This window comes from Melozone crissalis, unplaced genomic scaffold, assembly GCF_028551555.1.
Source record: "Melozone crissalis strain CALT ecotype California unplaced genomic scaffold, PUWL_Pcris_2 ptg000026l_1, whole genome shotgun sequence".
Classification (NCBI taxonomy): Eukaryota; Metazoa; Chordata; class Aves; order Passeriformes; family Passerellidae; genus Melozone; species Melozone crissalis.
In genome coordinates this window covers 9,480,379-9,494,289 of record NW_026535804.1, presented here as the reverse complement: position 1 = coordinate 9,494,289, position 13,911 = coordinate 9,480,379, and the positions used below count along the sequence as shown (strand labels likewise).

The window sequence follows — 13,911 nt, the reverse complement described above, 5'->3', positions numbered from 1 at the left end:
GTGTCAGAATCACAGATGAGGGACTTGAAGAACCATCTCTAACCATAGCTCATCTATGTCAGAGCTGATGATGGCCTGTGCTACTCTTAGGGCAAGTCCACCTGTCTGGGCTGAGGCCTTCCAGAGGATGTGGGTATTTCTGGGTGGCAGTGGAAAGAATCAGTTTGGGTGACCAAAAGAACAGCAAAAGGTACATGTGGTCCACTGTGATGCACATAGCAAAGGCAGCTACATGAGTATATTCAACCTCAGCAATGTCCCCCTATCATCTTGCCCATCTTCCCACTAGAGCCTGGCATGCAACCTGAAGAGACTTCTCTCCAAGAGAAAGGCAGGAATATGAAGAAGAGAGTGGTCTGGTAGGAAGTCACATGAACCCCTCAGATGGTAGGATGACAGGAACCCTGGAATGAGGAGGAAGGGAGAAGTGGACCCAGGTCGATAGAGGAGATAACAGTACCTCTTGGCATGATAAAGAGAAAATAAACTCAAATAAAAGACAGCAATCATGGCATGATGTGCACTGAGCCCTAGGAATGAGAATGGAAAGTGCTGCATAAACCTGAGGAAAGAGGGGATGGAAGACACGAGCCATCACCATGAAGGGGCAGTGGGGAGGGGTCTGGCTCTGCATGCATGAGAGACGTGGCCAGGCAGGATTGCAGAAATGCTGCAAACACAGGGAGCACGGGGGGGCTGCATGCAGAACAGAAGCATGCAGTGAGCTTGTCCTGTGTCAGCAATGAAGACAAGACCTCTGTGTGCTATTGATCCAAGCAGACAAATCCTAGAGAATCTTCCTGCTCAGCTCTTCCCAACCCTGCTCACCCATTCCTTGCCTGGGGGAAGGACTGTACAGTCTGGACCTGCCTTGGCCACAAGAGGTAAGAGCTGCAGAGACCGAGGATACATGCAGGAGGCAAGGGCACTGCTGTGGATTTGTAGCTCCTAACAGACAGCAGCTCCTTGCTTATGTTTCCCAAGACATTCCAAGTCAGTAGGATGCTTGTTTCAAATAACCCCCTGAACATATTGCAGCAGTTCCCCTCACAGATTAGTGCTAAGGATTTGTAGTATCAGAATGCTAAACAGAAAGAGCTCTCTTGTAAGTCCTCACTATACCAGGGTGGGTACATAATGTGAAGTTGGTTTCCTTTGCAACAAATCCCTTCCAGTACTAGCCCTGAACTGTGGAATTGTTGTCTGCAATAGAAAGAAATCTCAGCAAGCAAAATAGCCCAGTTATTTCAACAGAACCCAACAGAGGTTATCAGAAACAACATATTTGCTATAGCTTTTATTATTACATGCAGTCTGTCAATTAAAAGGCAGGAAATGAACTCATAATATTCTGCTTTTAAGGTGAGTCTACCTAACCAGTGTAAACTCTGCTATGGTCAGAGAAGAATAAAAATGAAAAATTGTTTTTTAATGAATAAGGAGCAACCTGGAAGAGACAGATGAGCCAAGGTCAGAGTAGGCGTTGGTTCTGGTCTCATCATCAGGACATGGGCTACTGGGAGTAAAATCCACATCATCTCCTTCCCCATAGTCTTCAAACTGCTCTTCATTACTGATCAGGGAGGCGGTGGAATAAGTGGAGAGGTCAGATGCTGCAGAAGGGTTGTGAGGACTTGACCTGAAACAAGAGGTCAAAACATCTCGAAGGCCGACTTTGATAGCACCTCACCTCACATGGAACCTCCACCTTCACAGGCTGTCCCCTCTTTGAGGCTGTAACCCACCTTTGTGCTAAAGCCCTGAAGTGCTCAATGTACCTGATGTGCAGCTGACAGAGTGCCTTGAGAGACAAGAGCATGAGAATCTATGAACAAGGTCCCTGTGTGACAAGTTTGGATCAACACAAACCATTTTGCTTTAAAGAGCACACTTTGATGATCCTCAGCCACCATTTCCATGTGAAGACCACATGGGGATTTCTGCTCTGAATGCAGGAACCATGCAGACAGCTCTGAAATGCATGGGATAGTGAGAGGAACATGTATAAAACAGAGGCTGTCACTCTATTCCACAGAGAGTTTCCCAGTAATCCAGACACACCCTCTCCCACACCCCAGGAAATCCAGCCACTCTCCTCTGTGTGGTCAGAAAGAAACCTGTGCTCACCCCTTACCAGAGTCACTAAAGCTCCTGATGTGATTAATGGAGGTTGGGTTCCTCCCCTCCTTCCATCAGGACAAATTCTGTCTTGCAGAGATATATGGACCACAAGAAAAGGCTGTCTAACTACCAGAAAAGTAGCTAAAATTATGTTAAATGGGTAGGGAGTGCAGGACCCTGTGACTTCAGAGAAAGAGAGCACAGAGGTAAACAGATCAGCAGAGTCAGGCACCACAGGAAAGCAGCTGGCAGAGCAGTTTTGAGCACATCAAAGCTAATAAAACAGAGCAAGGTGGCTGCAGAGGGTGCACAGGGTTCACCTGCCCAGACTCCAGACTGCCCTGTGCAGTGCACCTGCAGAGTGCAGGTGTTTTACACAGGTTCACTCAGCTCCCACCTTGGTGAGGCAGTCAAACAGACAAGGCAGTAAATTCACAAAAAAGTTCTTAAAAACAAACTTCTCCCTACAGAAAATACATCTGGAAGACCTGAAATAGATGCTTCAATTGTGAGGCCCTGGCACTGCCCAGCTGTTCCCTCTCCAGCAGAATCCAAGGCCTCTGCAGTACAGACCAAGTACCAATGGAATTTGTTGGCACTTTATGCAGATCAGGTTAAGATTTCCTCTCCCTCTGCTTCAGTGCACAGTGCTTGTATCTCCAGCTCCACCAGCTGAGCCATGGGACAGCAATTCCCAGCTGACATTATTCTCCAGCAGCTCAGCAATATTTCCTCCAAAATTTCTTCTGAGTCTACCTTGAGCCTCTCAGTCTCTCTACAGGGAGAGTCCTCTTCCTGTAATACTCCACTTGTGAGCTGTAAACAAGAGATGCACCAGTGTTCCTTGGTGGATGCTGCAAGCACCATTTGCATATCCCTTCCCTCCAAAAGCAATTAGTAGAAGAGAAAGCCTGCCAACATTTCAGATGTACGCTCTTTTGTTTCTCCTGTTTTGATGAGATCCATTTATAACCTGCAACTCATTTATCTAACTCACATTAACAGAAATTAGGGCAAGTGAAGCCAGGCCCACTACTGAAGGATAAAGACAGGAATACTCATACAAGAAATAGATGGAACTTATCTAACAAGGCTCCTTGGCTGAGGGATTAGTGAGAAGCTCAACATATCACACTAACATGTATTCATAAAGTGTGCCACAAACATACTGTGTATTGGTAAGTTTTTGGGAGATCCTACAATCCTACTGCTGCTTGCATCTCAACTGCTGTTACACCAAGTGAGTTTGGGAAGAAGCTCCTTGTAACACTTCCACCGAGATCAGAGGCCTAGGAATCACAGAGTCATTTGCAAAGGAGCTGGCTAAAAGTGACAGATTTTCCTCATTCTAACACTTTCTGAAGGGAACTTTCAAGTGTTTTGTGCTTTTTTGGTTTGTTTTCAAAGGTAATCTCCTGCTCTTCAGAGCAAGATTTCAGAGGCCTGATACACCTGATAACAACCCACCTGCTCCTTCAGCAAGCAGCAAAGTAAATCTCTCTGTTGCCCAAAGTAAATAGCTCTATTGCCTCTTTTAACACAAAAGCATGAAGCTTCTCATGCTTTTTTCTCCCCAACAGATTTACCAAAGCTGAGGAGGTCTCAGAGGATAAATCAAGGTCTATCAGAGCACAACAGCTCTTGGTAGCTCCTGCCTGGCCTAGAAGGAGGGTACAGGAGGCACAATGCCTGGCCCACCCCCTTCACAAGAGCCTGACTGGCACAGCTGGGAAGAAAAACATTTCAAACACAGCATGGGAAAAAGCCAGTCACCACAAGGATGGGGCTTTGGAGAACTGGGAATGGCAAGCAGAGGAGACAAGCTTGATAAAGAGCTGATGGAAACTGTAATTATCTTGATAAAGTCTCTGAGGTTGCTTGGGCAGATGGGAGAAGGCCAAAACTCAGCTAGCTGAGAAATTCAGGAGGAGGGCAGCAATGAGGCAGCACAGGGAGCACCCGAGGAGGCCCAGGAGAGAGAAGAAAGGCTGCCTTAGCAACGAACAAAGCTCAAGAGGCACAAATCAAGATGACAGGCCAAAAATAGGGAACACAAGGCAGAGGCTTACAAAGCAAGCCCAGCTGAGCTCTGTCTGGTAGTGACTGCATTAATTCAGTTCAAAGCCCCACAATCATCTTCAACCAGCACTCCCAGGTGCACACCTGGGAAGAGTCAAGTTAGGGTTACAGAGACACTGGTGTTAACAGCAAACTATGGCTACACACACACATGCCAGGACACCCCGTGTTAAACACAATTTACTGTTGCACAAGAAAGGTTATGGAAAATTAGAAACACAAAGAATTAACTCGCTACACGAAATTGCAAAGCAAATCAGCAGAGCCCACAACACCAGGCACATAACTAGATGTACAAAAGACTGCAGCAGTATTCCCCATACTGAACTGCTTTGCAGGAAGAAGTATTGTTTTAACTCCAGCATATAAAGCTTATGGCAGCAGAGAAGAATCTATGTTTTGGGGGATGTTATTGCAGTGATCTGTTCTGGAGAGACCCAATGCTTTCACTTCAACACACAACATGCAAGTCCTGTGAGCGCTAACAGAACGTGCCAGAAGGAGCCAGGACTGAGACTAAGCCACTTAGAGGACCTGGACCTCCATCCCCCTTATGTTGTAAACGGATGTTAAGTTTGTAAATCCATCAGCCATCCTCGGCCTCCCCCAGGAGGGATTAGCCACACGAAGGCTCCTTGCTCCCTGGCACCACTCACTTGTCCCCGGGCAGGAAGAGGCCCCCGAGCACGCTGTCCTTGTCCTCGCTGCGACACACGTCCGAGGCCTCGGAGCTCTGGGCGCTCTCGATGGCGCTGTCCATGTCAGACTCATGGTGCACCTCCTGCTGCGCCAGGGTCATCCCCTCCTCATCAGCAAACAGCTCCGGCTCGCTGGACGTGCTCTCGCTGTCCAGGTAGGCACAGTCCTGGATTTCAGTGCCCTGGCACAAGGAAAATGGGGAGTCAGTGCAGATCAACCCTGAAGGCAGTGCAGCAGACACAGGAGAAGCAACAAGGCACTCTCTGATGCCCTGGTAGGCAAGAGCGACACTGAATAAAAGCCATGACACAAAAAGCTGACCTGCTTTACAAAGCCAGCTCCTGCAAGCCAATAAAGTAGCCTGTACCTTCCAGAGGGGCTCATATACTGCCTCTGATTTCACAGGAGAGAAGGACACAACACCCAGTCAATTTTACCCTAATTCACTACATTAAATAATATGTAATAAAATGTACTTGAAGTAATAAATATCCTCAAAGTTTTATAACAAAGTTAGGCATCCTTTGAGAGATGGTAATATATTAGTCACCAAGAGTTAATATAACAGATTAAACAAAAGCAAATCAGATAAGCCCAACAGTTTACCCTGTCTTTGAGGATGGACAAAAATTTGTAAGATGAAAAAAGAATTGGCAGGCATTAAATTGTTTACGGTAAGTCTGGTGATAATCAAAATATATGAGAGCAGGAAAAAGAAGGCAAAATCATCTCATCCTGCTTCCTGGAGCCACATGTCTTGATTAAGCATCAACTAAAATAAGACATCATTCTCATTACTGCAGCTCCTTGCCCTCTCCCTCCCCTTCCTGCCCCACAAATACTAAGAATAGCCGAGACAAGCTGGGTTCTATTGCTTGTCCCTGAGGCACAAATAAAAATTCTTAATTGAAAAAATAAAGGCTAAGATTTTACTCTATCCTTTGATAAGCAGCCACACAATGCAGCTTTGACACAAATAACTCAGAGCTGCAGAGCAAGTCCTGACTCAGAGCTCTACTCCAAAGCTCCTCTGGAAGCTCCACAGGCAGCCTGACCATTGAGCTACTGCTAGCAAGGGAAGCTTTTAGAGCTGAGTTCATTGGCACAAGGAATGGAGCATTTCATTCATGGATGTACCTCGTGTTTAGGCACAACTCTCCTCCCACCCAGGAATCCCAAGGCACTGGAACCACCACCAGCACCCCTGCCCTGCTGGTGAGCACGTTTGACACTGGCCCAGTGGCACCACTCAGCTCCAAGCCCACCCCCTCAGCCTCTGGACACTCTTCTGCTGCAGCCAAGGAGGCTCAAATCCACTTTTGCAGAACAGTGATGCTCTGTGCTGATGACACCAATTGTCTTTTCTACTTCAATAGGAAAAGAGTCAGGCAGCAGCTGCAGCTTTTCAAGATTTGCAGAAACTGTTAGAAATGCAGGTCTCACCGTCCACCTTTTTCCTGAAATACCAATTTAGATAACTCTGAAATCCCCTAGCATATGGAGGCTGAAGAAATTCCAAACAACCCCACCTGCTCAAATCTCATTAACTCATGAATACCCCAGCAGGGAAAAGGACAGCACTGCCTGCTGTGTTTGAAACTCCAGGTACACTCTCAGAGCCGACACCTGGATGCTTTTCTAGCTGAGCTTTCAACAAGCCTTCCAGACTAACAAGCAATGTCAGTGAAACACCTGGCACTATTCAAAAAGCCTTCTCCCACTTTTCTGTGTCAGCTTTATTGTGCCTGAAACTTTCCTGAGGTATTGCTTCAAGAGGTGTCCCAAAGGATTTATCCTGGTCTATACCACACAGTACTCATTGAAGCCACACTCCTCGTGCAATCAGATTTACAGCTCTGAGCCCCAGCCCCTCATCCCCAGCCAGTCTGGGTCTGCCAGGTCAGACACCAGCCCTGGAACCTGCCCTGCCTTAGCCCCGGGTTCTCCAGCACACCTGACCTGCACCCTCCCAAAGCCAGCAGGGACAACGCCACTGCTTTGCAAATTACCTTGGGAGCTCCAAACAGCACAAGCACTAAGTCCTTTTAGTAGGTGTTGGAAAAGCAAAGATTGCAAAGAGCAATTACAATGTTTCAGAAGTACCCAGAAGTGTTTATTTATCTAACATTTTCCCAAAGTTTCCTCCCCCACACCGAGCACCACAGGCACAGACATTATTTTCTTAGCAAGTTTAATGCAATAAAGCCTGACTGCAATTATGGAATTGCACCAGCTGTTAAAAGTCTGATCCAGGAGGGAAAGAGAGGGGCAAGCAGTACACAGTGGATCCCTGAAGCTCCCAATAAGCATGTCATTTTCAGAGATCTTGGAGAAGTCTCTGCTTAAGCAAGTTTTTACAGCAGGAAAATCTCCCTGGTATTAAACAAATTAACACAAGAAAGTAAAGGTCAAGAAGATCACAAAGACTCCCTTTCTGCTCCCTGTAGGTAACACCACACATTTGCTTGTTCTAATAATAGCAGCTGAGGTGCTCTCTGAAGAGTCCATTAGCAATTAAATGTGCAGCATCATCTCTATGGGCTGAGGGCTCACTTCTCCTCTCTGTCCCATTCTGGCAACCTTCACAGCTTTACCTGTATGGGAGAGCTGATCTACACCTACAGCACACACTCACTGTCCCCAGCCTGCTCAGTGCCAGGGATTCTTTTCCAAAGTGTAATTCCTCTATTCCTGCACTTTAAAGCCTTCTGGGAAAGGAAAACAAAATCATATATATGTATGTATATGTATATATATATAAGAGGTAAAAAAAGGAAGAATAAAAGAAATGAGGCTTTGGAGGAGGTGATGGTCCATCATAAGCCTCCACACCTGATTTACAGCCTCTGAAATGCCTCACTGCCAGACATGGAACCCCTTCTGGAAGCAGGTCCTCCCTTCTGCTGATCCCACCCTCGAGCAGGGGGAGCTCAGGGACTGATGGGGACTGGATAAATGGAGAACAGGGCCCAGCCCAGCTCCTTGGAGGAGCTCCCCCTCAGCTGCTCCTCCTCAGAGGGAGAGTGGATGCCACATCCCAGGTTGCCACAGCCCCTCTCCACACACCTGGCCCGACCCCACTGCCCGATGCAAACGACGTGGATGTTCAGGAAGCACATCTCAGCTGCCCCCTGAGCACCTGGCAGCAAAATCACTCACTGAAGGACCTCAGCCCTTCCAAAGCCAGCAGCACCACGAATGACCCTGCCAGGAGCAGGGCTCAGCTCCAGGAACTGTCAGTTCTCGCTTTTAGGTGCTCAAGGTGCACCTCCAATGGGTGCTATCACAATTCCAGGCAATGCACAGCAGCCAGGATCAGCCCACCGTGCTCCAGTCTGCTCCCTGTGGGCAGAACCACAGGCTGTACCACTGAGCTTTGAGAGCTCAGGGGTGTGGAATCCCTGCCCCCTGGAAATACAACATTCCTGGCACATGGGGACCCCTCATGCAGATCCTGTAAAGCACAGAAACAGGTAACACCACTGTGGTGTCCCTTCAGCTCCCTGGGTGAAACCAGCCTCCAGTGCAACTGTCACAGTCACACGTTGAATGAAAACTTTTCCTTCTGTGGCATAAATAACCAGCAGGAGAACACAGACAAAGCATCTTTAAAACAACTTACACAGGTTTCAGTAAGCTATTACAAGACAACAGAATCAGGCCATGTTGCTGGTAAACAATATGCAGGCATCCACACCTTACTGAGTAAAGCTGTAAGTTATTTGAAGCTGTAATTGTTCAGTGATCATGGTTTCTCACAGAACTATACTTCCAATGATGACATCCAGCACAAGCTGCTAACAAACCACACCTAAGGAAATTAAAGTGAAAAAAAAAGGCTGATTGCACACATTAGCCTCTCAAATTATTCCTTCATAGTTTAGATATCTACAGTATTTCATGTACCAAATTAGAGGATGGCACGAGCAAGTGTTATTCAGGTAGCCTCAAGAGAGCTAACTTGAGATTAAGGGGAGTTTAAGAAGTTTAAAGATGAATAGACACTTCTAGCCTGAGTCATTTGTTTCCAGTGCACATGTCATTAGCAGAAACCAGCCAAGAGAATGAGGTTCCGACGACTTGAATATGAATCACCGGCTTTGTCATTCTCCTAGGCAGCTCCCTTCTTTGTTGGCTGAGTCAAAAGAGATAAAGCTGCTGCTTATGATCTTGGAAGATTCTCATAAAAAGAAAACCCAACCCCGAAAGTTAAAACACCACCAAGACAACATAGCTGCGGGTACCTTTAAAGCCCTAAGTGGTTTGCACTTTATCCAATCGGATGCTCAAGATAAGTCCAAGTGCTTCACAGGCAGCCGGCCAGACGCTTGTATGGCAACTGTTGAATATTCAGCAACAGTTTGCTCTATAGGAGCACCTGCTGCCCACAGATCCCAGGCCACTTCACAGAAACTAATGAATTCCCTTCCTCGAAAGAGGCTTTGTGTGGCTGCATTGAAGGCAGATGAGTAAGCCCTGCCTGCCTTTGCAACAGCCACCCCAAACAGAAGCGGGAGCCAGGAGACAGCGATTCCCATGGATTCCTTCTGATCCTCGTGGGGCAGGAAAGCAGTGTCAGCATTAGGTGGGTATGGGAATACAGCTCTGCCTTGCCCTGCAGTGACCTGACTGGGCTTTCCCAGGTTGGAAGCAATCTCCAAAATAGGCATACAAAGCAGCTGAAAGCTAGAAACTTGGCTGACAGGCTACATGACATGCCTACATCAATACATTCATGCTGAAGAGCAAGCCTCGTTAAAATTCACTCCCATCACAGCCAAATCACCAGCACTCCTGACATTTAGACAGCCTCACAGTATGCCAGAGGAGACAGGGAAGAAAAGAGGATCCAAGTATCCCACCACTCTGCAATCTGATTAGGAAGAGCTGGACCCATCACACACAACCAGAAACAAGAAATGCCACATGCAGATGAGCCATGGCCCTCCCTCACCAGGATCATGCCTCTGACAAGCTGAATCTGCTGTGGGATACAAGCCTGAGCCCCTGCACCTTCCCCAGCCACCTTCTTCCCAACAAAAGCACAGGAAAAGTCACCTCACCACAACTGGAAGAGGTGCCATGTGGAGGTGTGCCAGGCTTGGTCTCAGATGAAAGTTACTTACTGTTGCACTCCATCATAAGAGAAAATTCAGGCTCTCTCATCTTTATTTAAGCAGCCACTGCATTGGAAGGCAAGTATTCTCTTAATTACTGACTGACAAAAAAGGGTGTGAAGCATTTCTCCCTAATGTGTTGTAGAAACAGCCACTCCTCTACAAACATTTGCATATTTACACCAAGTGGGCTACATTTTTTAAAGCACAGGTTTTCCCCAGCGCATTTCCTTTTCTTTTCAGTTGTCAGGCAGAGGTGGGGAGGTGCTGATCTCCCCTTTGATCTGATGGGAACAAGAGAGACAGAAGAGGAAGATGTAGGAGCACTAAGTGAGGCAACCCGCGTGTCCATGACGTGAGTGAGCTCTCACCCACGCTGGCTCCCTCCTGCCCACATCTGGCTCTCACCCACATCTGGCTCTCTCTCACCCAGGTTGCTGTGCCTGTGCATAGGGGAGGGCAGGCTGCTCACAGGTAGGCTGATGGGGGAGGGAGGAAGGGGAGGAAGTCACACAAACCACTTCCATCTCCTGCTGCAGAACACGGAAGAGCACCCAGTCTCCCCATATAACTGGGAATATAAAATCTCTCCAAGTTCAAGATCAGTGTGCAGAACACTAATATCCTACTAAGCTGTTCAAATATGAAGTTATTTAGGGCCAAAAGTTAGTTTGGTCAACACAACAGCTTCCTGCGATTGTTTACTTACTCAAATCTAATATTTGAAGCTCCGTTTAAGGCAAAGCTTCACACATTGTTGTGAGTATTGGAAGGAACTTCTAGGGACAAGATTATTCCTAAAATCCAGATCTTGGATTGAGTGCTGGACAGGATCCTGGAAAGGCAGTGAAGAGTCCCCAGAGAGAGGGCAGGCCCGTGCTGCAGTGCACTGCCAGCCTCCCTCCCCTGCAGGATAACCTCTGTCTCCTACAATTGTGCAATTCAAGGACAGCAGGTTCTGACTGGAAGACCAAGCTTCAGCTTCTGGGCTGCTCCTGCTGAACCACCCGAGGAGAGGGCACAGAGGTTCTGAAAGGCTGCTCTGTGCTCTGCCTGGGAAGTTCAAAGTGACATCGTGCCTCTTCCAAGGCGAGGAGAAAGGCCATGTGCAGCCAGGAGGAGTCAGGAGTGTTTACACTCTGCTGTCACTTTAATTGGCCATAATGGAGATGCCAGACTTCATCATATGCAGGGTCCAGATCCAAGCACTCCTTTTCACAGGTCATTGTTTATGCTCTGGAAGTTTAAGCATTAAAAAGCTTTAGCAGACTGCTAATTTGATCCTCTGAAGAAAGTAAAAAAAAATAAAAAGCTCTTCCTTTTACTTTGAAGTTGTGTCCCATCACTCCCTGGGCTGCTCCCCACTACTGGCCTTTCATACACTCATCAGCCATCACTGGAGGGTCATCAAAGCAAGGAGAATCCCTCTGCAGATGAAAAAACATCCTCATTTGCAGTGTTGGGAAGAAGACTGCATTACCTTCAGCATGGACGGGGCCAGCACATCAACCAGAATTCAGATCTAAACCCACCACATCGTTTGGCACTTTGTTCCATCACTGCCTAAGGCACCTTTACCTCTGAACTGCAACACAGTTTCCTTTTTCTTTCACATATCTAGAAAAGGTGTGAAGGGGCAACAAACTGACACACCGCAAACATGACACAGGAAACTTCCAAGTTTCCACTGCCCACTCCAGTAAGAGCAGAAATGAGACCTAACTACCTGAAAAGTCTCTGGTGACATTTCTAGAGTGAAATGCTCGTGACTGTGCAAGCTGCCAGAGCTCCTCAGAGAGGGAACACGGCCCTTCCCAGAGTGAACTGCTGGGACAGCCCACAGCAGGCACCCTCTGCCACCCCTCCTCCTGGACAGGGCACCCTGCTCAGCTGTATGTAAAGTGAGCTGTGGGCAGCTCAGCATCACCTTCCTGCTGCGTGTGGGAGTGCTGCAGACATTGGTTTATAAAAGCTGGTGTACAACTTAAAAAAAACCAACTCATATTTGCCTAAAAAGATCCGCAGAGCAGATAATACATGTGACATAATGAACCCTCTTGAGAAGCCTTTGCCTTGAGATGAGACAATCTCATTCTATTTTTAAAGTCAGAACGGCAGTATCAGGGAGGGAGGACAGAAAATATCAAACTCTCAGCAGGGTTTGCTGCCTGGCTCTGTGGCTCAGCCCCTGCTGAACCTGCCAGCAGGGCACGAGGGCAGCTCTGGCACACTGGGGGCAGCAATTCACCATTCCTTTGGCAGCAACGCTTGGTGGCAAAACTGTGCCCTGGCCAGATGTCACAGCATGGCTCACACAGCAAACACAGAGCTGCAGCTCATGGTCAAAGGCACCCCAAAGTCCCCCCAGTACAGACCAGTCTTAGACCCAAGGGTCACAGGAATGGTCAGATTACAGATTACGTTACTTTGAAGCAATGGTACCAGAGAACACCCATGCTGACAAAGAGCTGGAGGCTGCTTTCAAAAACATGTCCTACTGCCTGAGGCACAGTTCAGCACTCACTGCTCCGCTCACACCCCCAGTTAACCAGCTCCAAGTTACAAGATGCTCTTTGCCAGTGCTGGTGGCTGCTCGGGGACAGCTGAGCTCACACCCAACGTGTTTTCCTTAAGCAGCCTCAAGGTCACCCTGCGGGGCCTCGATAAATAACAAACCCCTCGCATCACACCTGCATCACCGCGGGTGCTGCAGGCACATGGGCAAGAGCTCCCTGAGCTGCCTTCGGGCTGTCCCAGCCCCTGGGTGAGGAGGAGGAGGAGGCACCTCCTGGCACCTCCACAGCACCATTAGGCACAAACAGCGCGAAGAACAGGGAGAAGCTGTCCCAGGCAGGAACAGTTCTGCTTGTGTCTAAGCTAATTATTCACAGGAACACTGGTCAAACTCCCTTCCCCCGAGGAATTTGGAAACTATAATTTTTGCATTTATTTTCTATACTACTGCAAGTCTGGTCTCCAGCAAACACAAGGAAATAAAGCCATTTAAAGAAAAACAAAGAAAAAAAAAAGATTTTTGTCCCACAACTCATACTTCTGTCTTGCCACCTAGCCGGGTTGGATTACACTGCAGCCTCCAGCAGGGAGGGATGCTCGGGGAATGGGAGCAATTTCAGACCCCAAGAGGTAGAGAAACATCTCGAGTTTCTCCACCACAGAAAGAAGCCCAGCCATGCCTGATGAGGAGTAGTTTATGTTGGCAAGCAGAGGGAAAGCATTAAGGATGTGGCTTTGCTGTAGTTTATACAGAAACACTTCCCAGAACTCATTGGTCACTCAATGTAGACAAGCCTAAAAGGTAATTTACTTCATGTTTAAGAAATACTGAAGTAGCTCTGAAGGGCTCCTCATTAGGAGGAGAAAGGAGCTGCAGGACTTTGGCTGCTCTTCAGCTGGTGGCTGGGCAAACCACAGGTTAAGGCATTTCTGCTGCAGGAATAACTGGAATTGCAGCCTTTACCCAGCAAAGATTGCAAGTGCTGAATTAAAAAAAAAAAAAACAAAAAACACCAAAAAAACCCAAAAAAACCCCTTAGTGTCCCCATCTATTTATAAAAGACATTTTATTTATTTTTAAACAAAGTCTCTCACACACCTGATCTTTTTCAGTGAAAAAGTGCTTGTTTTCCAGGGTATTTCCCCTTTTTTTTCAGTTTCTACAGTGAAGTTAAAGCATTAAATTGCAGAAGGGCTGCCACACACATCATCGAGCTGCACACGTGAAAAGCACAAACTGAGAACCCACTGATCACAGACCCTGGCTTGGTCAATAAGCTGGTTTGGTTTTTTGATTTACACAGTAAATACACATAGGCAGGAGATACCTTTGAACCTGCACAGACACAGCAGATGGGAACCAAGAAGAAATCCTTTATAA

The 13,911-nt window shown here is 47.3% G+C and overlaps 1 protein-coding gene across 3 annotated transcripts in view; it reads right to left on the bottom strand.

Moving 5' to 3' along the window:
• The window catches only part of RAB11FIP4 (RAB11 family interacting protein 4), a 110,223-nt gene that overhangs the window by 8,339 nt on the left and 87,973 nt on the right, over nt 1–13,911 (bottom strand). For 2 of the 3 annotated variants that reach the window (XM_054278852.1, XM_054278854.1), the window contains 2 exons: nt 4,857–5,080; nt 1,448–1,639 (listed from right to left, as the gene is read on the bottom strand). In XM_054278852.1, coding sequence (XP_054134827.1) covers nt 1,448–1,639; nt 4,857–5,080 — 416 coding nt within the window. The remainder of the gene's footprint in view (nt 1–1,447; nt 1,640–4,856; nt 5,081–13,911) is intronic. The other variant, XM_054278853.1, reaches the window with a different exon arrangement.